The 27,426-nt window shown below is 31.8% G+C and overlaps 1 protein-coding gene across 1 annotated transcript; it reads right to left on the bottom strand.

Moving 5' to 3' along the window:
• Positions 1–225: 225 nt before the first annotated feature.
• Positions 226–22,409, bottom strand: LOC115877068 (protein obstructor-E-like). Its single transcript, XM_030893145.1, has 5 exons — positions 22,250–22,409; positions 3,676–3,879; positions 2,231–2,434; positions 725–938; positions 226–660 (listed from the first exon to the last, which is right to left on the bottom strand). The coding sequence occupies exons 1-5, from the start codon at positions 22,296–22,298 to the stop codon at positions 603–605; spliced, it is 729 nt and encodes a 242-aa protein (XP_030749005.1). The 5' UTR covers positions 22,299–22,409; the 3' UTR covers positions 226–602.
• Positions 22,410–27,426: the final 5,017 nt, after the last annotated feature.

Genomic DNA, 27,426 nt, shown 5'->3' with positions numbered 1-27,426 from the left:
TAAAAAAATACACCTTATAAATAAAAAGTCAAAACATATTTCACAATAAACTAGCAATAAATTAATTTTATAATACCTTTACAATACCAATAATATGTTGAAATTATGTTGGTGATGAACTAGAAACATTTAAGTTTTATAACACTGACTGGTATTTAAAAATCTTACCACATAAGTGAACTTTCGAGAAGAATTCAAAAGACTCAATAAAACGAAACGCTAACGTTTATTTTTATTTAATTTATTTCGTTTCAATTTCGTACATTAATTTAATATGTACACACTCACACAGAGTAAAAAATCAGTTCTTAGGACTTATACATAATACACTATAAAATTTTCTGAAACAACATGAGTATTACAAAGTAGAAGAAAATGATAAACTGATAAAATAAGAAAACAAAAAGGAATAACAAAGGGAGACAAAGTATACAAAAAAAGAATAAAAATTTTGATGAAAAATATAAAAAAGTTCTATATAACAACTAGCTTGATTTTCAGTTTGTGGCAATTTTTTTACAAAAATAATAAATAAAAGTATATTTTGATTGTAAACAATATGTATATAAAATTAAAATTAAAAACCTAGTATCACTTATTTTTTAGGCCTTTTTGGTTGGCTTGGATGCTGCAGCTGGGTCATCTTTATACCAGTCCTCACTATAAATTACAAACACAAAATTAATAAAAACATTTTAAATCATTAAGTTTTAATAAAACTTACCATCCTTGTACATTTTCTGGGGCATCACACCTTTGACTTTCTTCATTGTAAACCTCTCCAACTTGGCATCCCAAGTCTCTTGGCTCTACACCATTAAGGCAAACATAGAACCTTTGACAGTCTGTAGGATGGGCAAATTTAGGGTGCACTACAAGATTACCATTGGCATCTTTCTGAGTTTCTTTTGGACAGGAGAATCCATCCTTCAAAACATCTAAAAGAAAATAATATATAATTAATTGATGAAATACTATAAGTTCCTAGATAGGAACTATCGGAAAGAAGAAATAGCCATCTTATCCGATAGTCAAACAGCATTAAAAGCGATCAACTCAGTAACCATCACTTTGAAGTTGGTTAAAAAATACTGAAATGCTGAACAAATTAAGCAAAGAAAATATAATTCTCCTACTCTGGGTAACAGCCCACCAAGAGATAGAAAATATTGAAAAAGCAAACGATCTAGCTAGAAATGGAGCGCACACTCCTCTAAATGGACCAGAACCGTTCTGCTTCCCAAGTGGAAACCAACTTAAAGCGGAACTCATGAAGCTGGAAGACTCCATCCATAACCTGGAATGAGAATCCTCGGCCTAAGACACTCGAAAAAAATTTCCAGAACTTACGACCGAGAAAGGTGTATGTGTCATCACTGGTAACTGCCCCACGGGGGTATACCTCGTGAGATGAAAGATTTCCAAGAACAACTATTGCAGAGAATGCGGAGACGAAGAAGACGACCGAGAAAGGTGTATGTGTCATCACTAGAAGCTGCCCCACGGGGGTATACCTCGTGAGATGAAAGATTTCCAAGAACAACTATTGCAGAGAATGCGGAGAGGAAGAAGACGACCGAGAAAGGTGTATGTGTCATCACTAGAAGCTGCCCCACGGGGGTATACCTCGTAAGATGAAAGATTTCCAAGGACAACTATTGCAGAGAATGCGGAGAGAAAGAAGAAAACATAGAACAACTGCTGTGCCACTGTCCGGTACTGGAATGCCCATGCTCTAAAACTTTAGGGCAAGCTTTTTTGGAGGGACTAGAGGAAGTTGCAGAAGCCAACATCAGCTGCATCATGAACTTTGCAAAGAGCTGGAAGTCTTTAACGCAAAGAAAAAATGAAAGAGAAGTTTGGTACAATGAAAACCCCGTAACAAAACCGTAACAATCCGTAAATTGCCATCACATCATAACACTGTTACCTCATTGACAACCTCAGTAAATTAAAGCTAAGAAACAATGGCGAATGCAGATTCTGTGGAAAAATTGGGAAATACCAGAACACCTCATTACTGAGTGCACCGAGACGACAACCATTCATGTCATAAACTTTGGTACGACTGATATCGCAGATGGAGAACTAACATCTGTAAAACCGTCTCAGATCGCTTTTGTAAAAGTCCTGAGACTGTATGAAGAGTTATAATTCAAGAGAAGGGAACAGAATAGGTCGCTGTGATTAACATTCCTCCCTCCTATACAATGTACAATCTAGAACTTACTAGCGTTATCTTTGCATCCTTGTCTGCCAGCAGAGTCAGGCCATACACAAGTTCCGGAGTATTCATCGAAGTGTAGACCGTTTGTGCAGGTGATTTCGGTGTAGTCCCCTTCGATGCAGTTGTAGAATTTGTTGCAGACAGTCAGATCTTCATGGGCAAAGAATCCGTTTCTCCTGGGGCATGGTCCTTTAGGTTGTGGAGCCTCTGTAATTTATAATTAATTATTAATGAATTTAGTACAAATATAAATATTAAAATCTACTAACTACGTTTTATTTAATAATATGATAGGAAACTTTGCATTGCAAGTGTTATACAGGGTGGTCCAAACTGTTTTCAGGAAACTTCGGCAGCACATTCTGCAGGTAAAAGTAAGTAAAAAAGTTCGTATAAATGTATGTCCTAAAATGCGTATTTTCGGAGATACAGGGTGTGGAAGTTTCATTTTTATTTAGATTTTTTTCAAATAATTTCTGAAGTAACGTCAATATTTGGATGAAAATTGGTGTCTGGGAGTTTTCTGACATGAGACATTTTATTTTGATGTCCATATGACTCTTACTGGTAGGGGACGCCATCTACATGTATTTTAATTGTTTTGAAAAAAAAACATTTTTCGTCTGTATCTGTACAAAACTACTGAGTGAAAAAAATATACATTTCCGTGACTTTTTACGTAAAAATATATCTTGATAAAAATCGCTACGAGCAACCGTTCTCAAGATATTTAGAATGGAAATAGTCAATACATGTCATTATTGACAAAAAATAAACACGTTGAGTAAATCGTTATTTTACTGAAATAATAACTTTAGGAACTTTTTTTTTTTAATTAATCATAATTTTTCTACGAAAAAATGATGATAAAACAGTTTCTGTTGTACTTTTGGCACAAAATCATTTCAAATTCATGATTTCAGTCTAACAAGTATTTAATTAACATGTGTAATTTATGTCAATGATGACAGGTATTGATAATTTCGACTCCAAATATCTCGCAAATCATTACTCGTAGCGTTTTTTACCAAGAGATCTTTTTTACGTAAAAAACTTTAGTTTTATACAGGTACGGACGAAAAGTTATTACTCTTCAAACCAGTTAAAAAATACATAGGTGGCGCCCTCTATATGTAGTAGTCAATTTGACATCAAAATCAAATTTCTCATGTCAAAAAATTCCTAGACATCATTTTTCATCCAAATATTGACGTTACTTCATAAATTATTTGGAAAAATCGAAATAAAAATGAAAACTCTACATCCTGTATCTCCAAAACTAAGCATTTTAGGACATACATTTATACGAACTTTTTTACTTATTATTATCTGCAGAATATGCTGCCGAAGCTTCCGGAATACAGGTTGGACCACCCTGTATATCTAATTCTGTTTAAAGGCCATAAAAGTATGAAAAGTAGTATTCGCTTGACTAGTTTTGGACTTACGTAATTCAGTTCTGTCTCCACATTCAACATTGAAAGGTTGGTCACACTTGTTCCTTTTCCTGATCAATGGGTCGAAAACTAAACCATCTGGACAAAGTTTTGGTTTCGCTTCTCCTTCCACACACTCCCAGTATTTGTCACACTGACGTGAGTCTTCGTATTGTCCATCTTTCGCTGGACATTTGTAGGCTTGACTTTGACCGCCTGAAATAGACATACATATTTTAAAATATAAGCTAAAAAATCTTTATAATTCTGATAATAATGGCGAACAAAATATCTGGTGTCTCAGTACTTCTGTTCTAATGGGACGCTATACAGGTTGTTAACTCGACAGTTACTTATAGGGGAACAGAATGGCAACACTGCCTATTGAGAACGCATGCATTATTGATTATTCTGCCGACTCGTCCCGTCGCGTCGTTTATCGACGAGCGGGCCGAGGTTGCCATATTTCAACCATAAAGCTCTTGCCGCACGTAATGAACAAATTAACAACCTGTATATACATACACGCTTTAAAAAAATAAAGTGTGTATCTTTAAAGGGCAATATTTTAGACTTAGGTACATATTGAGATGAACCGCCTATTTAAAAATAAACATATTTCTTTAAATTCAAAACATTCAATTTTAAGACACTCTGTATACATAAATAAAATGATTTACTTTTTAAATACTTATCATTCGCAACACCCCGGAGACGAGCAAAGATAATAGGTGTTGAGTAATAGCTTTTAGACTACCATTCGAGATGCATTGATGGTATTTTGGTTCGTAAGTTTTGTGACAAAGAATGTTATTAAAGGTAAATTAAACGTTTTCTCATTATTTAACTAATGTTAACTAGAACATATATTGAATTTTTCTGTTGTAATATTCTGTATTAAAGTTTTTCCTTATTTATTTCATCTGAGAATTTAATTTAGGTTAGGAGGAATGATTTAATGAAATCGATTTATGCTGTAAATAATTTCAGTTTAAAAGTAATCTAAATACAATCGTTTACTGTCCATTCGTGCCGATGTTTTTGGTTCAGTGCGTCAATAAAGACATTTTTGAGTGTCCTAATAGTTTTCTACCGTGCATGGGCCAATATCTTAGCTTGCAAAACGGTATAATAATCTAAAGATATTTGCACCAAACATCCAACTTTAGCTTCGAGACTCGAAACCAGAGCCTTAGCACTTGCGGTCGGCGACCTGCTAACTAACAAAAACTCTTCAGTTTTGAATGATATAAATATGGCATGTTTTGAATATATGAAACTACAAACCTTAGTATGAGGACAGTTTTTATATTATTATTATTTCTCTTTTATTAAAGTTCCGAACAACATAGTTGGTTTCTTTGGATTAATGATCAAGGTTTTCTCTGCCTTGCTCTTTTACTTGTGAATTCCAGGCAAAGTACAGCACTCCTTTCATCTTACTCAATAAAATAAGTAGGGCTATTCACAAATTTAGCGTTTGATTTACATAACATATTCTCCTCAATTTTCCCAAAATATTGCTTCTGTCGCGGCGCTTCCGAGGCGAGGTAATCAAAATAACAAATATTTTTAACACAATATAGAGCAATATTTTTAACATAACATCCTTTATTTCATTTGAATTGTTTGTTATGCAGTTGGTCAAAAAAACACTGGCAACACACACATGACCATTACATGCGAAAGTTCGCCTACGCTCTGTGCAGAGTTTGGCATAACAAAAAGATTTCTTTAAATGTTTTGTGACGTCTTGAGTTGCAAAACTTGTCAATCTACCCTCGTATAATTATTCAAAATAAATACACCACAGTGATTAGTCACGATTTTCGATTAACTTTTGAAAAAAATATTTTACACAGTCAGCTTTAAACCTCAGAGGACCAACACCTTCTCTGTTTAAAAATAAACAATTTTCTACTCAACAAGAATATAAATCAGTAAATAACATTTGAAAGTGTCAGCTTTTATAACACATAAACGATTTAATGCTGATTTTTTCGCTTCAAATCCACTGGTTTGTGGCAAAAATGTGTTACATGCAATATCTTGTTATAATTTGTCAAGAAAGTGGAACTAAATAACCCAACAGTCTGTGAGTGAACGGTGTGTTCTAGAAAGCATTTAATATGCATTTTTTGTTCATTTTCACGGAGAATTTAAAAAATAATCGTTCAAAACACCTAATTGTCGAAAATTAATTGTTACGTAATTCTTTATGTATTTTATTATAATTTGTTTTTTATTTATATACTTTAGGAGCGGTATTACCACTTTTTGCATTATATAAAATGCATTTACACCATTTTAATACCCATATAAAATATAACCTAATATATAAGTTACCTAAAAGCTATCATTCAAATCGATAAAAAAAGGAAAATGGAACTTAAAGCTGTGGTGTTATAGGCAAATAAAACTAGCTTAAATTTAGATCATTAAGGAAATGTATTGTAACAATTTACATGTGTATAAAATTGAATATAGTAAATACTATTAAATCGCGTAAGGCAAATTATGTTTTAATTTACTGTATATTAATTTAGCTATTTTAATTAACAACTTTATTATCTAACTTTAGCTGACCTTGCTAATTTGGAACTGTCTGTTAGTAAAGAGAGATTTTTTGTCAATATTGTGTTACGGTTGACTGATTGACCTAATGATCCATAATGATGATACTAATCGATTTGACAGTTGTTCTCAATATCATACAGGTTGTTTCAAAAAACCTGTGCATCTCTCATGGGGAGATTTCTCACATAAAAATAAGATTTATTTTTCATAGCAACATGGACCCGATTCTGCTTTGTTTCATAGCTACAGGAGATTAAAGTATTTTTTTCGATTTATTATAATTTTATAATAAAATACAGTGCTTTTAGCGAGTCTAATGAAATTTGGAGGGTAAAAGTTACTATGACTGCTATATACACATGTTTAGGAAACTTTAATGCTAAAAAAGTGTCGACAGATTCGCCAGAGACGTGCATATGGGTTATTACTGGAATATAATAAAAATCAACATGTGCGCCACTGACTTTTTTTTCAGTTATAAGCAAAAGTGTGTAGGCCATTTAATACTAATCAAAATCATCTTGTTATTTTGTCAATTTCGATCTCCTCGATGAGATAAACGCAATTTTATTAATGGCAATTAATAAAATAGAAATAACATTAATAAATTATTTATTTAAAGTAATTTATTACTGAATTTTATTATAACATTGATATATAATAGTAGTGCTACCTACAGCAAATTCCCCAAAAAATAATGGTTTTAAGATAATTACAAAATGCCTGTATCTTCAAAACTATGCATTTTCGCACCCATGTTTATAGGAACTTTTTTTTATATTTCTTGATGTTTTCATTTTATTATATTTTTATTACATTTTATTAAATAAATAATTTATTAATTTTATTTATTAGTTTTTAGTTTAAAACCTCTCTCTCTCTCTCTGTCTTTATTCCTACAAGAGGAATGTAGTGGTCAGGTGATGTGTGAGGTTTGTCTCCAAAATTCCCTGTCTTGTGGGGCGAGCGGCCTCTTGGTTTTCTTTCCGGAACCTTGCCCTGTATAATGAGCTTTTCCATACAGTCAGTATCCCTCCTCATAACGTGACCGAAATATTTAAGTATACGTGACTGTATAGAAGTTGAGAGGCGTTCTGTGATGTTCAGTTCTTGGATTATGGATCCATTGGTTCGCCGGGCAGTCCAGGGAATTCTGAGCATTCGTCGCCAACAGTACATCCCAGTTGCGTCAATTTTTTTCATTTCTGACTGTCTCATCGTCCAGGACTCGGAGCCATACATTAATATAGGAAATATTAGGCAGTGAACAAGCCTTTTTTTTAAGTGTTTAAATATGTTTTTGTCTCGCCATATCTTTGAGAGTTTTCGCACTGCCACTCTTGTCATTTCACATCTTCTTCTTATTTCGCCTTCTAACGATCCCGTGTTGTTTATAAGTGACCCAAGATATATATATTGACTTACAACCTCAAAACGACCAATGCTCACTACATCAGGTTTGTTGTTGTTTTGCCTGTCGATAATCATAATTTTTGTTTTAGAGGGATTAATTTCAAGTCCAAGTTTCTCGCTTTCGTCTTCAACCAATTTTAGAAGCTGCAGTAACTCTTCTTCGTTTCCTGCTAGAAGGACCGTATCGTCTGCAAATCTGAGGTTGGTAATTTTGTGGCCATTAATTGTTGTCCCCCCTTGCCAATGTTTCAATGCCCGTCTCATGATATATTCAGTATATATATATACATATATATATATATATATAGATTTGCATTTTGACTTATACGCCTCCAAAATATAAACCTTGTAAACTCATAGGCCTCCAAAACCGGAGGCGAATTCGAAAAATCGGAGTCCAATACGTATCGCCATGTATAACAGTCGCAAGTTGTTTCAATGGTCCTAAGGTGTATTGTCACCAATTTTACCCTGGAGGCGTTTTGGTAGTCTACACACGCACAGTTACACAACGTAGTTCCGCATAATTCCACCACGTGGCGCTACAATCTTATACACATATACGCTAGGACAGTGTGTTGTACGGACTGGTCTCCATACAAAAATTGCAATATTATGCCTCCGGAAAAACTGGCAACATAGTTGGGAGGCAAATACGTATGTATATAATACCAATTTTAGATATACCTACTCAATTCGATATTTACCTATTTGCTTATTTGTGTAATACTGCATTTTTCTTTTCAAATTTTATATAAAGAAACTTTAGTATAATAATTTGAAAAAAAAAATAATACACTCATATGCAGAGAAGATTATACTATGTAATAATGGAACTTAAATGTTTAAAGACTTAAGGGTCTATCAACATTATTCATAATTATTATACTTAACTTGCTACTCAGAGGCGACATATTTTTGTGTCCAACAATTTACAGATGCATATTAATAGAATGTGGTAGGCAATTATTCAGTATTGAAAAACTTAAAAAACTTGTTTTTTATTTATTTTAACCTACAGTTATTAAGTATAAACTTTCTATTCTCTGACCAATTTTGAATTATATGGTAAAATAATGTACAGCGTGATTCAAAATTGGTGCCTTGATCCAATATCAGAAATATGGTAAATGAATATGCAACATTGGTTGGCCTAAATATACCTTAACCAGTTTCCTTAGGATCTCAGGGACCTATTATATTTTTATTTTTTTTCCTGATATTATTCTAAGTATAAGTTAAGTAAATCTAATTCTAGTCACTCTGTACATATTATTTAATACAAATGATACATTTATCTTTCTTTTAATTAAATTATCTCTAACTAATAATAACATAGCAGTAGTATAATTCTACTACCATTATAAATCTACTCCGGAACATTCTAAAATAGATTACATCATGATATTAAGTTTTGGTTTTTGTAAGAACCAAAGCGAGAAAAAATATATAAAACCGATAATATTATTAAAAACAATAAGCACTATATTTTCTTAAAAGTTTGTTTTTGATAGAACGTAGAGGATTTACATAAATTTTAACAGTGACGTAACTACCGGTGTTCAATGGTGAGAATTGCATACCTAAAAATTCAGATTGACCGATTTGTGTACTGTAAAATACAAACTATAACCAAAAAGTAGAGATTTGCTACAACTACATACAGTACAGATATATTTATTTTCTCGTTATTCTACTCTTCAACATTACTAATTGGATTATGACACTTTATTATTGTTCGTTTCCTTAATTCTTACCACATAAAATATTTGTGCTGCTCAGAAGCTCAATTTAGTCGCAAAGCGTCTCTGAAATCAGCAACTTTTTTGATTTTATGGAACAAATTAATGTAAATTTTGTTCAGAGTACAAGTACAAGAGGGATAATTGCAAAGAGATGTTCAAAACTTAGATCAAGAACATTATAAGGTTTAAACCCTACGCGTTCGTCATCCAGACACGTTGTTATGTTAGCTTTAAGATCTAGGTACGTCGATGTACAGAAAGCGTTGACAAATATCATATTAACATCCAATGAAAACAAAATACTGAAGTCGATGAAAATATATTTATTACAACAACGTTAAAATACGTACGAGAAGTAATCATTTTAATATTTTTTGGAAGTACTATTTTAAATCTCTCAGATGTGGTTTCAAACGTCTGAGAAACTATTTGTAACCGTCTTGAACTCCAACCCTAGAAATTCGATCAACTGAAAAAATGAAACTTATAATCTTGCAACTGGAGTGAAACAATACAGCACGATTTAGTAGTAAAAGAATAGAACGATAAGGTGCCCAGTGGCGTAGAGGTACAGGCTCGTCTAACAATCTCAAGGTGTGGGTTTGATTCCCACACACCGGCATTTCATCAGCCGACTATTTTTATTAAAATAAAAATAGTTTGGGTACCTAGGTCGACTCAGCCTTAAATGAGTACTTGGGATTCGCTACAATCCTGAGGTAATAATAGGCGGTTGAAGCGTAGTGCTAGCCACATTACCTTCCTTGTATACCGAACGGCTCTAGTATAGCAAGCTGTACATTGCTACTCCCAAGGCGTTAAACGCTATATACGGGAGCTATTATTATTAGAATAGAACGATCAAAACTATATTTTAATGAAAAAAATAATCTAAATGTCCTCGAATCAAACAAAGAGTTTTTCGAATTAATGAATTTTAAACATTTTTTGTTATAATAAGTCAAATTAACAGATTTTCCGGTTTGTAGAAAATGAAAACTTTAAAATTTTTAAAGAAATCTGTACTTTGCAACTATTGCGATGCAGCATTGTGACAGGAAGCAATAATGGTTCAGAACAAATATCTAGAAGACATAATATCAAAAATATTTCCAAAATATGTTTGTTTTTAATGTGTATGTAATTTTTTGCCTTTTGCTTTTTGCTTTTCTTTCAGAAAAATTATATATCAGGTATAATATAAAGAAGTGAAGACTTGAAGTAAGTATTGTCCTAAGTGCCAAAATAATTATTTAATTTAATTAATCTATCATAGCAATAATTGCTTTTTCTTTCAGAAAAAAATTATATACTAGGTATAATAATATAAAGTGAAGACTTGAAGAAAATAGGTTAAAAAAATTGAAGAAATTTGGTTAATTGATATAAAATATGCATCAAAAAAAAAAAAGTTTTTAAAATTATAATGCAATAGTATTGCTATAAAAAGACCAAAAAGGGCAATGAAACGTGTAAGAAAAATTGCTGCAACTTTTTATCATCCTCTTCGTTCTAACAATCTAAACTAATCATAAGCATAATAGCCACAGGTACCACCCTTCAGACATTTTATAAAGGTACTTCCTGAGGACCGATTCTTGTATACATATTTCCTGTCTAGTGACTCATCAATCGTATAGGGAAATTGGAACAACTTTCGTTGTACGTAATCAATGACACCATTCGTCGTCTTATGGAGTTGCTGGTGGTCGTATTATGATGTGCAACGAAAGTTATTTTTAATTTCCCCTATATACAAATAGCATAGGCTAGACAGAAAATTTCTTGCTACGAAGCTTACAGAATCCCACTGCTGTTTTTTTTTTATAATATCTGTGTTATAGTAAACAATCAAGAAGTAAAGTATTCAAAATATTTTTCTTCACAAATGCATTTACCGACGCATTTACAATGCTTTTTCAATACATTTTTATCAAAGCCACATAATGATTTATTGTCTTGTATTTGACTGTTGGAAGAAACATAAGTAATATAATATCCAGAATATTTGCGAAGAATTGTAATTAGTGTAAGAAAAAACGCAAACGATGCAGCGCTCCGCTTACGTCAACGCCAACGTGCATGGGACCTTGTCGTAGACCCATTAAGATATTTTGTTTATGTTAGGATTTCGGAGAGAGACTGGCTGAGGAATAGGGAGGGCAGTCTATAGACCGACATTGATTGTACCATACGAATATTTCTGTATTCTGTTACGTTCAATTATTATATTAAAATACTGTTATTTAAAAGGTATTTCAATAATAAATAACCCATAAGTCTTGCATTAGAAAAGACGTTTATTATTATTAGGATCCTTAACTAACTAATCATCTCAGTCACTTTTTATTGAATCCAGATCTGTATCCGGAAAAGAACCATGCGCGACACTACTTGTTTCACTTGTGTAGCTAGAGTCTACAAGGAAATTAAATAATTATATAACTTGATTATTTTTTATGAATCTTATGTAAAAGGAATTAATGTAAAATTTCATACCTATTCATGATCAATTTAACAAAACAAACTCTAATACAAAATATTTAATCATGTAAATAATCAGAGCCCAGAGCATCACATCAAAAATATATAAAAATGTCTTGAAAAGACGGGTGGAGTTGATTTCGAGGAATCGCCTAGTAAAGATTTAAAAATAGCTGAAGGTCGCCAAATCGGTCTTTTTGCATTGCATCTGCGAGCGTTAGAAGCGGCAACACTGTCGGAGGCAAATACGAGCGAAGCCCTTATAATCTTATACAAGTAGGTGGCTAGTTAGACACTTTATATTCGGAGACGTATTGCATTTAAAAGTTTAGCGAAAAACTGTATATATAATTTCTATAAATTTGTTACCCCTCATGGGGAATTTAGAAAGCTTATCAATTATCGTCCCTATATATACCAAATATGAATAAAAAAACGTAATGGATATGGTGGAGGCTTGGGTGCCTGTATTTCATATGGAGGCCAATAAGATACGTATGCACGTATATATATATTATATATATATATATATATATATATATATATATATATATATATATATATATATATATATATATATATATATATATATATATATATATATATACATATTAATGAATAATTGAGGAGATAGTATGCACCCCTGCCTAACACCACAAGTAGGCTGGAAGTCTTCCGAAGTAACGCCATTGATGGTAATTCTACTTTTAGTATTTAAATAGAGATTCTGGATCAATGAAATCAAATGAAGAGGCACGCCCATTTCTTTAAGAACCATCCATAGTTTTGACCATTTGACTTTGTCAAAGGCTTTTCGATAGTCTATGAAAGAAATATAGAGCGGATTGTTAAATTCTCGGGCTTTTTCGATAATCTGACGGACATTCAAAATTTGTTCACGTGTTCCTCGACCTCTTGTGAATCCTGCTTGCTCTGGAGAGATTTGTGGTTGAATATACGGTTTTAACCTTTCGTTAATGATATGAAGAAGAATCTTACTGGCATGTGAAATTAGCGCAATGGTACGAAAGTTGTCGCATTTGGCTGGAGATCCTTTTTTGTGGATGGTTATTATGGAACAATCGGTCCAATCTGATGGCCATTGGTGAGTATGCTATATCATATTACATAATTTGTGCAAGATGTCCACACCAAAATCTCCCGACGCTTGGAGCATTTCGGCCGTGATGTGATCTGGTCCCGGGGCTTTATGATGTTTTAGGTTTTTTATTGCTGCTTCAATTTCCGATTTCAGTATGTCTGGTTCTTCATTATTTATATCACTGTGGAAAGAGCAACTAGGCTGAAGATCTTTTTCTTTATACAGTGTTCCGCAGTATGTTCGCCATCGTTCCACTATTTCGTTAATTTCAGTTTTAAGTTGTCCTCGTTCGTCTTCTATTGCCCATGTTTTTGGCTTGAATTCTCTTGTGAGATACTTTATCTTTTTAAATAGGTCCCCTGGTAGATTTGTGAAAGCGTGAGATTCTATTTCCTGGCATATATATACTTATTTAACATTTTGGCAAGTTAATGACACTAAAAATTTTTAATGGATGCTATTAGAATTGGATTAAGGTAAATTAATTAAAATGCGTTTAATTCATCAAGGAGACCGAAATCGACAAAATATTAAGAGACAACTTTTAATCAGAATTTAACGGTCTACATGATTTTGCCAACAAAAGAAAAAAGTCAGTGGCGCACATATTTTTCGTAGAAAAGAATTCCATATGCACGTCCTTGGTGAATATGTCGACATTTTTTTAGCATTAAAATATGTCGCACTTATAGTAACTTTTACCCTCAAAGTTGCATTCAAATCGCTAAAGGCACTTGGAAGAAAATTATAATAAATCGAAAAAAGATGAAGACCTAAATTATTTGTATGTCTGGAAACATTCTATCCGTTTTTAATTTTTCTATAATTAGTGTTATTTTGACAAGTTATGCGTTAATTTCTAGTAAATGAGGTCTAGAGATTGACCTCGCCAAAATTATTACCGATTGTCTTTACCCAGCCGTCTTTGACGCCGATTTTTTTTTATCATACGGCGTTTCTTTTATGTAAATAAAACAACTGTAACCAAAGTTCTATCGGTATTGTATTTTTTTAACCTTTTTTATTACCCAGTACCTCTTCTTCTTACAATGCCATACTCTATATAGAGCGTCGGCTACCTCTCGTATGTACTTGTGATGTGTGTCATCAGTGTTTCACAAGTACGCGGGACCTACAGTTTATTACCGAATCCGAACGGCACTATTTGAGAGGCTGTACAAGGCAAATATACTCAAGGTGGTTTGCCATTGCCTTCCTTGAGGTGGCGGCTCGTTGGTCGCTCTATTTAGATAAATAAATATTTTTATTTAAATAAATAAAGCCACCGTACTGGCTGGGGATCGAACCCAGTACCTTCCGCTCCGCAGATCAACACACTAACGCTGGAGCTACGGCCGGCCACACACAGTAACTATTGTTATTAAATTATTATAAAATTACAAGATTTCTAAAAAACTTCAACCAGACTCAACAATAACTACTTACAATGACTACGGTTGGCAAGTAATGTTCTTTAAATTTCTAGACGTTACAACAAAGGCCTTTATTTTTATTCAGAGTGTGTAACTCAAATGAAACGGATGCACTTTTTCAATAGCCTTTCGTAGTAATATAAATCCAGAAATATAAATGTATTTATTCTCACTGAGTAATTTTACAACAATCAGGTATTTTACATAACGTTGAAAAGTGAAAGGCACTGTCTGTTGAAACTCGTGCCGTTGGACGCTTTTGTCTCATCACCTTATTATTTAACAATTATCGATTCATTGGCGTACATCACAATTGATAAAACCATAGTTACTTTATATAATTATATTAATACATAAAGTGCATAGATACATAGTCAGTTGCTTTGCGCCTTCACGCCTTAGATTGAGACGCAATTGAATTTTTAATTTTTATTTGAACATCTCTTAATTATTCCAATGTTCTAAATAAATTATCAGGCGGCTTAACCGCCCTATAAGAGCCCTCTTCCCCCCTTTTTTGTGGTTGACTGGTCAGCGATGCTTCACGATGGAGTTATCAACACGAGCCATATTTTTTATTGTAGTTTTTATGAAGGTCTTTTCTGTACCACGTTAATGTCCTGAGGAAGGAATAAATAAATTCCGAAAGCTTGACAATTAACAAAGTGTATTAATTCTTTATCAAATCCTTCCGACTGCAACCCCACTAATTCCTAGATTTTCTTAATAAATAAATGTAAATACCAAATTAAGAAGCATAAAAATGTACAGGATATACATGAATACACATTCAAAAATTCAGGAGTTTATCCGTTTATCGGATAATACAAATCGGTTGTGATTGGTCAAAAATATTTGACAGTGACAATTCACAATACAATTCGATTTGTCATTTTTTCTTTTTATTTCCATAACGGTTTCCGCGAATTTTGCTTATTGGAATTTACTACTTTAAAATGTAAAATTGCATATAAACTAGAAAAAGAATTTACCACTTCCGATTCGAGAAATGCAACAAACTTGGCAACAAATAGTAAGGTTAAATTAAAATTGTCAAAAAGTGCCAAAACACCCATTACCGTACAAAAAGTTGTTATATTTATTTATTTTTATATGGCTTATTATACAGGGTTAATTAAAGAGTTATTTTTTAGCTTAACTTTAAAACACCCTGTGTAATAATTTCGTGAGTAGCTGTTAATTTTCGATCAACACCATGTCTCCTGAGCATCTTGTTTTTTGACTCAAGTCTATACATGCCTTGATTAATTTTTAAGAGCGAAATGAACTTGCCACCAACAATTTGCAATTTTCCAACTGTCATTACTTTATGATGATGTTTTTTATTATATCACTAGGTGGCTTTGGTGACTATTGTCGTAATGTCATATCGACACTGATTAGAACTCTATATGAAAATTTAAAAAATGTTAAAAAGTTACGATACTGGCTTGGTTTTAATAAATATTAGTAACACTAATAAAACTAAGGATATTAAATAAAATAACTGTAATAATTAAGTGTACAAACAAAAAAATACTCTGATACTTTATATTACCTATCCCGGCTACTGTAAAGCCCCGGTTACACGATCCGTGGTCCGACAAACCTGTCACGACGAACCACGGACCGCAAACCGTGTAACATAGGCGGTTCGCTGTGGCTCGCGGTCCGTGATCCGGACGGTACCGTCGGTTGTCGGTAAAATTTCACGGAACAAAGGAATGGACTGTGCTGTTCCGTGTGGGTTCGTATTGGCTCGGCAAATTACGGACCATTGTCGGTGCATGCAGCTTGTATTTCGCATATATGTTGCCATCCACCATCTCTTCTTGCGTTTTTTGCATTTTTGTTGCAACAATGATCCACTATACATGACACACAAAGTAGCAGCTGCCACAGCCTGTTGCCTTGCATCCATGTCAAATCGAACTAAATTTTCAAGTTCCGGGATCAGTCTGCAGACCACGAACCACACAAACCGTTTTGACAATGTCGGTTCGTCAAATGGCGGACCAGAGCAGGCCACGGACCAGTTATGTTTTCCCATTCTTCTTCAAGAGCCCAGCGAATATTAATAATTTCGGCCATCTTAAACAAGATCAATGGCTTTTGCACAATTTTCGGCACTAAGAACCATCGTACACAACAATAATCACCAAAGCCACCTCGTCATTATGAAGAATAACATCAAAAAGTAACGATAATTGAAAAAATTACAAAATGCTTGTGGCAAGTTCGTTTTTCTCTTAAAAATTAACCAAGGTATGTGTTGACATGAGACAAAAGAAATATTCAGCAGACATGGTTCTGATGACAAATAATGTCTTAGGAAAATTTACTCTTCAAATTATTGCACAGGATGTTTTAAAAATAGGCTAAAAAACTCTTCGATTAAACCTGTATAATAAGTCAACAACCTAAACAAATTATTTTCAATTTTTTTCAATAGAACTTTGTACTCTTCATATTGTTAAATGTATATTTAAAAAAATAATAACATTATTTTATTGTATCTCTAAAGAATCTTTTTATATTTTTAAAAATATTAAAGTTTTTATGTATTTCTTTAGTCTACGCCTCTGTATATAAATGACCATTTCTCGTAAATACGACCTTTAACATTTGCAAGAAATCAAGTCTTAAGGTCACCCTGACTGTTACAAGATTAAAAGAAAATTATCATTATTTTTAATGGAAAGGTCACAACTTTCAACTTGCACTACTGTTGTTGTCTACCCAGTTTTGATAAATTTTAAATGACTTTTCCACTAACTTTCTGCTTTTCTACACTAAACCACTCGATCTTTAATGCTAATTTAATTTAAATTATAATGTGATGGTCTTCAATTTAAAAAATTTGCAACGAAACTATAAATATTTAAATAACGAAGATGGTAATGTGACATTTGGAAGATTATCCCCTGAATAATTTAAGAGTTATATAAAGAATTCAAGCTCGGTGTTGCATTCTGAAATCGTTCTAAGTGAGAGAAAGCTACATGGTTAAATGCCGCGCTAACACAAACATTTGAATTGTTAATATTAATATAAAAGCATTTAGACCTGGTCGAATATATCACCCAATCATAATTTCGATGAAAAATGAACATTGTCATATCGAATGCGTGGAAAATTGCATAAGTTTGAACTGTCGGTCGGTATGGTTCGTAAACTGGTTCTCGAAGTGTCATTTAAAGAGAAAGTGTACGTATGGACATATATATGAGTTCCATATTTATAATATTTTAATTGATACGTTGAATATGTGTAACACAACTTTTCTTATATGAAATTCTACATTCTCTAAATATTTTTCTGCGATTTGGTATATATTACTTCTAATAAATTATAAAACTAAGAATATGAATATTTTATTTGAAAATTGTAAAATTTTAAGTAACTCTATACGTAGGTTGCCTTTTAAGTATTTACAATCGCTTGTTTATTCGGTTGTAGTGCATACGTCGCAACTAGAGATGAGCAACAAATGGCAAACTGCGATTCAATCGCAGCGATTTTGAAATCGCAATCGCAACCTGCGATTGGCTCACTTTAACTTAGACAACCAATATTACTATAGTTGCGAGTTGCAATTTTGCTGCGATTGTGATTTTGTGGTCCATTGAAGCATTTTATAGTAAACTGGGATGGATTTTTTTCTTTTATTTTATTTATTTATAGAGAAGATATTATTTTGTAGGACTAAGAGCTAAGATCATAATAAACCGGGTGTTTCTCAAGAGTGGTTCGCTTCTATAACTTTTTAATTTTTTCCTGATAAAAAAACGATATTTGGTATACAAGCATATGACATAAATTAGGATTGATTGACGTATTCAATTCGTTTCGATCACTTCATGTTTCACCGGAAATGAGAACAACTTTTGATTTTTAAATGGCACCCTCGGTATTTTTTTATTTTATTCCATAGAAAATGACATTCTGAATAGAATGCCTAGTACAATAATTAAATATTAAAATTGCACTCGCGGGTTACAATCGCAGCGATTGAAAAATCGCAATCTCAATTTCAATTGCGATTGGAGAATCGCATTTTTGCTCATCTCTAGTCATCTACTCCAGTACATCACTTAACTACTCCATTAGAGGATCAAACAACTGTTAATGCCGAATGGTAAACAACAATTTGTTTGTCAACGGTCTTCGATGAAATAAGGAAAACGAACAAAAAACGTCATTCTTCATCACGACAATGCCAGCTCCTATAAAGCACGTCAAACAACTAAATATTTGAAGGATAAAAACATCTAATTAATGCGTCATTACCCGTATTCACCCGATTTATCGCCTGATGACTTTTTCTTGTTCCCCACTGTCAAACTAAAGATGCGCGAACAGCGATTTTCATCACCTTAAGAAGCTGTTGAAGACTTTTAAAACCATGTTTGTACGATATCAGCTTCAGAGTGGAAAAAATATTTTCAAAATTAGGTTTGGACGTATGCAAAAATGTATAGACCTTAAGAGCGAATGTTTCGAAAATCAATAAAAACTTGTTCGTTTCTGTTTCACTTTAAAAAAATCTTAAAAGGCAACCTACGTATAAGAAATTTAAAATATTCAAGTCTAAACGAATTTAAATATACTGGATGAGTCTTAAACATATTAAAATATTTATAGGGGTGGTAGATTTCGACACCAGAAACACGTCTATGAGATTATGAAAAATTCAAATTTTTTGAAAAAAATAATGCAATTTATTTTTCTTTAATTTATAGTTGAAAAAAACATAACATCTTAATAATATGGCCACATAAGTAGTAGATTAAATTTTCACGAAAGAAAACACAATATCCAGTGGTTCTCAATTTTTAAACAAAAAATCGTTTTTTTTTAAGTTTTCAAAATAAAATAGCTCAGCTATTTTGGATTTATTTTAAAAACGGTAAAGAAAAAATATGTTTCTTCTATCGAGATCTACAAAAATTTTTAAATTTATTTAAGGCTCACCTTGTATAAATGTAATTTACCTTCATCCAAACAAAACAATTACAAATAAAAGACAGATTGCAAATAGAAAACTGCTTTTATTTGTGCATTTTATTATATTTAATAAATCACATTTAATACACTATTTAAGAAAATGAAGGTATGTCAAAAAGTGCGAATGTTTTTCAATAAAGTCCACAGCTCCATACAAACCAAAAATCCCGAGTGTTTTTGAGGCTACATTATTAAAAATCTTTAAACTATACAGGGTGAGCCAAAAAATACTTTGAAAATTTTATGTTTCGAAAAAAATTTGATTTTTTATTAATTTTCAGTAAAAAAACATAAATTGATAATATGGCATCATAGATAATAGTTTAAATTTAGAGTAACGAAAACAAAGAAAAAAATTAGTAGTTCTCAAAAGGTAATTATTTTTATCAAAGTAGAATAAGTCCGGATCTTTTGGGCTTATTTGAAAAACGGTAAAGAGAAAATACCCCGCTGGCAAGCAAACCTTTAGGTCGGCGTTTACATGTATAGGAGTGAGTCGTTATGGCAATATAGTAAGTCGGAGTGAGCAAAAATACGAAGTATTTATTACATAACTACTTAATCTGACGTTAGATTCCATGCGCTTGGGAAAATACTCGCCTTCTGTCTTTATTCAGTATATCTTATTTTACTAAGCGTGGTTAACCGTACTCTTCGCACACATGAAAACCGGCACCCAAGACCAGAAATGCCGACCCTTAGTATATATTATATAAAGTGTCATTTTCAAATGTCAACGCCACTGCCGGTTAAACCAACAGCTTTTAAGTTTGTACGCAAATTAATTATTTCATTGGCGCAGAAGTATTGAGACACCCAATATACCCACCACATATATATATATATATATATATATATATATATATATATATATATATATATATATATATATATATATATATATATATATATATATATATATATATATATAATATATAAAATATATGGTATAACATCAAATCCAATATTTGCAAAAAGTTAACACATCTCTATCAAGTGATAACCAACCATATTTACTTAGTGACTAAAGCACCGTATTCACTATGCGCTGATGCAGTTCGTCAATGCGTTGATTTTATGCGCCTGTGCGTCGATGCGATGAGTTGTGCGGCGGTTCGGCGGAATTTCGGTTTTTGAGCGAACCATCAAAAGAAATATCATGAATGGACAAATTTCCAAACAAACTAACAAATCACGTCGACGAAGCGCAAGCGCATCGACACATCGATGAACCGCATTTTTGGTGTCTGCAGTCAAAAGTTTAATGTGGAATTTCGTGATCTACAGGTTGGTTCCGGAAACTTCGGCAGTATATTCTGAAGATAAAAATAAGTAAAAAAAGTTCGTATACATGTATGTCCTAAAATGCTTAGTTTCGGAGATACAGGATGTAGAAGTTTCATATTGATTTCGATTTTTTCCAAATAATTTCTGAAATAACGTCAATATTTGGATAAAAATTGGTGTCTGGGAGTTCTTTGAATGAGAATTTTGATTTTGATGTCAATATGACTCCTACCTGTAGGGAGCGCTACCTACATATTTTAACTGGTTTGAAGAGTAATAACTTTTCCTCCGTACCTGTATAAAACTACTGAAGAAAAATATATATTTACGACGTTTTTACGTAAAAAAGGTATTTTGGTAAAAATCGCTACGAGTAATGGTTCTCGAGATATTTGAAATCAAAATTATCAATACCTTCAACTGAAACTGTTTTATCATCATTTTTTGGAAGAAAAATTTATGATTAATTTAAAAAAATAAATAGTTTCCAAATTTATAATTTCAGTCTCATAACTATCTACTCAATATGCGTTTATTTTTTGTCAATAATGACATGTATTAATTATTTACATTCTAAATGTCCTGAGAACGGTTACTCGTAGCATTTACCAAGAGACATTTATTTTTACGTAAAAAATCACGGAAATTAATATTTTTTTTCAATCAGTTGTTTTATACAGGTACGAACAAAAAGTTGTTACTCTTCAAAGCAGTTAAAACACATGAAGGTGGCGCCCTCTACAAGTAGTAGTCATATTGACATCAAAATCAAATTTCTCTTGTCAAAAAACTCCCAGACACCAATTAATATCCAAATATTTACGTTACTTCAGAAATTATTTGGAAAAAATCGAAATAAAAATGAAATTTCTACACCCTGTATCTCCGAAACTAAACATTTATATAAATTTTTCACTTCTTTTTATCTGCAGAATGTGTTACCGAATTTTCCGGAATGCAGTTGGGACCACACTGTATAATTAAAAATTTATAAATCAATATATCGAAAATAATAATTTTTATAAACCAGTTTCAAATCAAAATGATGAGAAAAATATAAAACAATATAATCCAAATAACAGTAAATCTTGAAAGCTAAAATCAAAGGAGAGATCAACATTAAATTAGACAAGTAACTCTGTTTTACTTAGAAAAAATTATTGTAATCATTTAGTATCAAAATTTCATGATATGAATGAAGTTAGTTATAAAATCATCATAACTAATAAAATACAGTTAAAAACTTATTTATTTTTAACAATACTTCTATAAAGTAGCTTCTATAAAGTATAGATTTAGTCACATTTTTTTAATTAGAATCACCTTATAAACACTATTTAATTTCAATTAAAATATCATAGATTTCTTACATTATTTTATAAAGAATTTTCTCTATATTAGCTCATATTTAATCAACATAAAAAAGATATTCCTCAATACCTAAAGAATTTCTCGAGTTATGTAACATTTTTTCTACAAACAACTAAGTAATATTTGCATAAGAAAAATTCCCAACCCAATTTATATTAGAAACTTACTTGCTCCTGTTGCCAAAATGGCCACCGCAGCCAATACGAATAATTTCATGACGATTTCTGTGATTTGTATGTTCTGTGGTGTATTTTTTACAAACTGGCGCTACACTAGAGAGGTCTTGTCTTGATGAACGACCTCTTGAGACTGAAAGATCGTGAAGAACTTTTCTTTATTTAATGACATGGCCGTTCGGTTGATGGCCAATAGGCGTACGGCGTTCGGTAAATTATATTCCATTAATATATTATAAGTATTGTGGCTGTAAGGAATGTGTTAGATTTAAATTTAAGGTGTACATAGAATAAGTGACATCTAATGTTTCCAAATTATATTGGTGTAGCTCAGAAATATTTAGTACAGAAATACTCCACCAGTTATTATTATTTAACCTTCATCAACCGGTCAAAAAATTCCAATGAATACCAAGTGGGGTATAAATTCACTCGAACATTTCTACCGATAAACTTTTTTTTTAATACACAGGGTGTTTAAAAAACATGTGCCATCTCTCGTGGGGAGATTCCTCGCGTAAAAATAAGATTTATTTTTCATGTCAACATAGATCCGATTCTGCTTTGTTTCGTAGCTACAGGGTGTTAAAATTATAATAAATTTTCGATTTATTATAATTTTCTTCCAAGTACTTTAAGTGATTTGAATGAAATTTTGAGGGTAAAAATTACTATAAGTGCTACATATTTTAATGCTAAAAAAGTGTTGATAAATTCATCAGGGACGTGCATATGGGTTATCACTGGAATATTTTCCAAAAAAAAAATGTGCGCCACTGACTTTTTTTGAAAACCTAATTTTAAAAAGTTTTAACATCCGGTAACTCTAAAATTATCCATTTCCATACCCATGTTTATATGAACTTCTTTTCATATTTTTGGATTAGGAATCAATAAGTACTTATCTAAAACGTTTGCAAGTTAATGATATTAATTTTTTTTAAAGGTTGCTATACTCTGTTTTTTTTCTCAGGTAAGATTTCGACAGACGATGACAGAAGAAAAGCAGATGACGTCCCATACCAATCTATTTATTTTACTAAAAAAGTTTCTAATAATTTTTAAGTTATCTATGGATGGGTTTAAATATAAATCCGTCATGCGTCGTGTCTTGTTGTTTTTAACCAGTTTTATTGGTTTATTTAAAAAATGACAGATCGTATTTCAATTTTATTGGTTTGACGGAACGATGAACGACAAACGAACCAACATTTTTGACGCTTGTCAAAGTCTTGCCAAATTATAGGTTAGAATTTTGTGTCAACTTTTGTTAAATACCGTGCGTTTTGGAAGATGATGCATTTTGATTCGTATTATTACGTGTGTTTTGTGTATTTTGAAGTCAAGTGGAGGAAAAATCGAGTGAAAATTAACTGTATACCCAGAGCACAGTTTATGGTTTATACTCGCTGCCCAGGCAGAAAGTTTTATACACCAATGAAGTTGCCATCGATAAAGTTTGTATACCATTTCGTCGTAGATAAGTGCATCTCGTATATGGTAGAAGGATCAAACTAAACACATACTAAAAACTGAGTAGCTGTAAAATATCGACATCACACGATATCTTTCACGATATGTAAATAATGGATTTTAGTAATTGCAGAAAAATAATGTCAAAAGGTACTGGTTTAAAAAAATTAAGATTAAAGTTAATTAATCAACCTTTAAGGTATAAAATTTGGTAGGTGTTATTATTAATAAAATAGTTTGTTTTATTTACCTATTTATTCCTGCGGAATATTACAAATTTGTATTTGTACATAAGTTATATTGATAAATATAATCATAAATGCGGGTAGTTTCATAAAGCTTGAAAGTAATTAATAGTTCTTTTTCATATTTTTTTGGTATGTAGTGTCTTTTCTTGTTTGTTTTGTATTAACACATACCGTTTTTATTAAATAAAATAACTCGATTACATTTTTTCAGTTTTATACAGTTTCTGACAGTTTTATTCACAATATTTTGAAGTAATCACTTGTCATCTTGTCAATCAATTTTAAATATATCCTGCTATGCGTTTCAGTTGTACCAACTTATTTCTTTGTAAAATGAAATAAACTACTTTGAAATTAAAATGACAGACACATCTATCACTGTCAAGGATCTTCTCGTTGGACAGACTATATTAGACTTGGATCAGGGCAAATTAATAAAATTACGTTTATCTCATCAAGGAGGCCGAAATCGACAAAATATCAAGAGACAACTTATAATCAGAATTAAACTGCTTACACTATTTTGCTAATAAGAGAAAAAAAAAGTCAGTGGCGTACATGCATTTTTTGATAAAATATTCGTCCCTGATTAATATAGCGACACTTTTTTAGCCTTAAAATATGTTGCATTTATAGTAACTTTTACCCTCAAAATTTCATTCGAAACGCTAAAAGTACTTGGAAGAAAAGTATAATAAATCGAAAAAATATTAAGACTTCTTAACACCCTGTAGCTAGGAAACAAAGCAGAATCGGATCTATGTTGATATGAAAAATAAATCTTATTTTTACGTGAGGAATCTCCCCACGAGAGATGGCACATGTTTTTTGAAACACCCTGTATTTATATACCGGCCTATATTTATACAGGGTGTCCCAGAAATAAGTGCAAGTATTTTAACTGGTAGTATAGTTCAACCCCAGAAACACGCCTCTGAGGTTTTTTTCGCGAAAAAAAAATCTTGAAAATTCGAAATTTTTTGAAAAAATCTTTTGAATTTATTTTAGTTTTTAATTAAAAAACATAATTTCTTGATAATATGGCAACATTGGTATTAGATTAAATTTACAAGAAAGAAAATCCAGAAAAGATCCAGTGGTTCTCAAAATTTTAGCAAAAAATCATTTTTTTTGAAAATTTTCAAAGTAAAATAACTCCGTTATTTTGGACTTGTATATTAAAATTTTAGACTTATATAAAACAATAAAGAGAAAATATGTTTCTTTTGTCGAGATCTACCACTCCTCAAAAAATACTTGTACTTATTTCTGGGACACGCTGTATATAAAATATTTTTAATTTTTATACACCGGGCGTGTCTCAAAAGTGATTTTTATTTTTTTAAGTTATATTTTTTGAAGACTTAAACAATATTTGTCCGATGATTTTTTTTTCTTTCAATATACAGGGTAGTCCGAATTTAAATCGAGAAACTTCGGCAGTATGTATTGTTTATTCCGGTTAATCTAGACATTCGAAGGTACATAAATTTACAACAAGCTGAAAATGCTTGTAATTGTTTAAAACATAAATAAAAATAATATTTTAAAATTCCGAATCATGCCGGTGCCTGGAAAAAAATTTATGCGAGGTCAAAGGTCAAAAATATAGAAAAAAATTGTTTTTTCGTGATTTTCAGCAAAACGGTAAGTTTTCTCATAAAATTACTTCATGCAAAAATTATAAATCATAAAATTCTCGATAAAAAATGTATTAATACTTTTTTCCTTAGGGCCACTGTTTCTGAGATATAACGAGTCAAAGATTTGTAATCGTCATAATATGCACACGTTTCCACGCCACCTATGAAGTAGTGTAGTTAGCGCGTTTTTTAACGTGGTTTCCCCAATAGCCTTATTCCACATGTCTATTGTGATTCTGTTTAATGGGCTTTTTCACAAAAAATAAAATACCCAATTCAAGGACAAAATCTGAAATAGAAGATTATTTTCAGTTAAAAAAAAATAGAATAATAAAATTACTTTAATTTGGAATAATTTTAAAGTGCCAGTTGATAACGTATGAAAAATACGCCCAATCACAGCAGAACCATGCTCGTGCGCCTGCCAACAACTGGCAACATTGCGATTTAATTTGACGTGCATGTTGAATAATAAATTTGAGGTTAAATTTTTTGTTTAGTCCGTTTGTGAAAGCTTGTAATCAAATTTTAAGTTTTAAATTGTTATTTTTTGATAATTTGTTCCATCACGGTCGTACTAGAACCTGGATTCGAAAAGGCGTCATCTGATAACCTTTCTAAAGTTGACGCCGAAATGATTAAATTTTAAATGGGTCAGCATAGTGGCGGTGTTGCCGCTTTTCAACATACCAGGTGTGACGTATTAAAATTAAAGTGCGGATTTTTATTCTGGGCATTTTTGTTTCTATTTATTTTCTAAAGAACGACGTCAAGTTTTTCGAAAATGAGATAGCAGAAAATTCTAGAATTAATAGCTTTATTCAATTATGCGAATTCCAAAATATAGTGAAAGACCCATTGAAAACTATTTCAGAATAAAAGATATTAGTAAGGATTGGAAATTATAAAAGCGATGAAAATAAAAAAAAATAGAAATTTACTAGTCTGATTCATAACCTTCAAATACTTCTTCTTGTCGTTCTTCTTGATCTTCGTCTTGTTCGTTTTCTTCATCCTGAATGTAAATAAATTGCCCCAATAGTGATGTATCGCATGTTTCTTCGTTGGTATCAAACGAATCCTCATATTTTGGTGATTCAACATTAGAACATGACCGGACTTGAAAATTTGTACATGCCGGAGAACAAAACAGTCCAACTTTTTTACAACCATAATTAGCACTGCATCCCTTTTTACAGTTGCAAAAAATTGTATTTAGCAGTTTTTCTGGCGTAGATGGGAGTAAAGTCTGAATTGGTTGTAATATATTGTCGACCAACTTCCAACCCCAGTTTTTTAGGTCTAGCTGATAAGCAAGCCACACTTGAATTTGGTAATATACCCGAAAAAGATGCTTGAAAAAATGTATAGAGATGTGTTTTAGAAATCAAGCCAAAATTCGATATTTTGCAAAATCTGAGAAAAGAAAATTTCTCGAAAATAATAGATAATTAAATATTATCTATCGATGAGCTCTATCCATAGACAATGTTCCCATATTAGTTGTGTTTCTAAAATGTATAGTTTTGACACATTTAAGACGAAAATTTTTAATTGTAGATTTTCTTGATATACCCCTTGAAAAAATGTTTTTCTTATATTTCAATTTTTCATCTCAAATGGAATAAAAAACGATATTGTAGGAATTTTTAAAGCACTAATACTCTCCTTATATGTTATTATTTATCCCTAGAAGGATGGTTTGAAGAAAAATTATTTCGTGCATATTATTGATGTCACTAAATACACCATTGTATAAAATTTTATACCTCTAGATGTTATAGTAATGAATTTCCGGACAGAA

The sequence above is a fragment of the Sitophilus oryzae genome, unplaced genomic scaffold (assembly GCF_002938485.1).
Source record: "Sitophilus oryzae breed Bouriz unplaced genomic scaffold, Soryzae_2.0 scaffold_1059_pilon_pilon, whole genome shotgun sequence".
NCBI classification, from domain to species: Eukaryota; Metazoa; Arthropoda; class Insecta; order Coleoptera; family Curculionidae; genus Sitophilus; species Sitophilus oryzae.
This window is presented reverse-complemented; position numbering and strand designations above follow the sequence as displayed.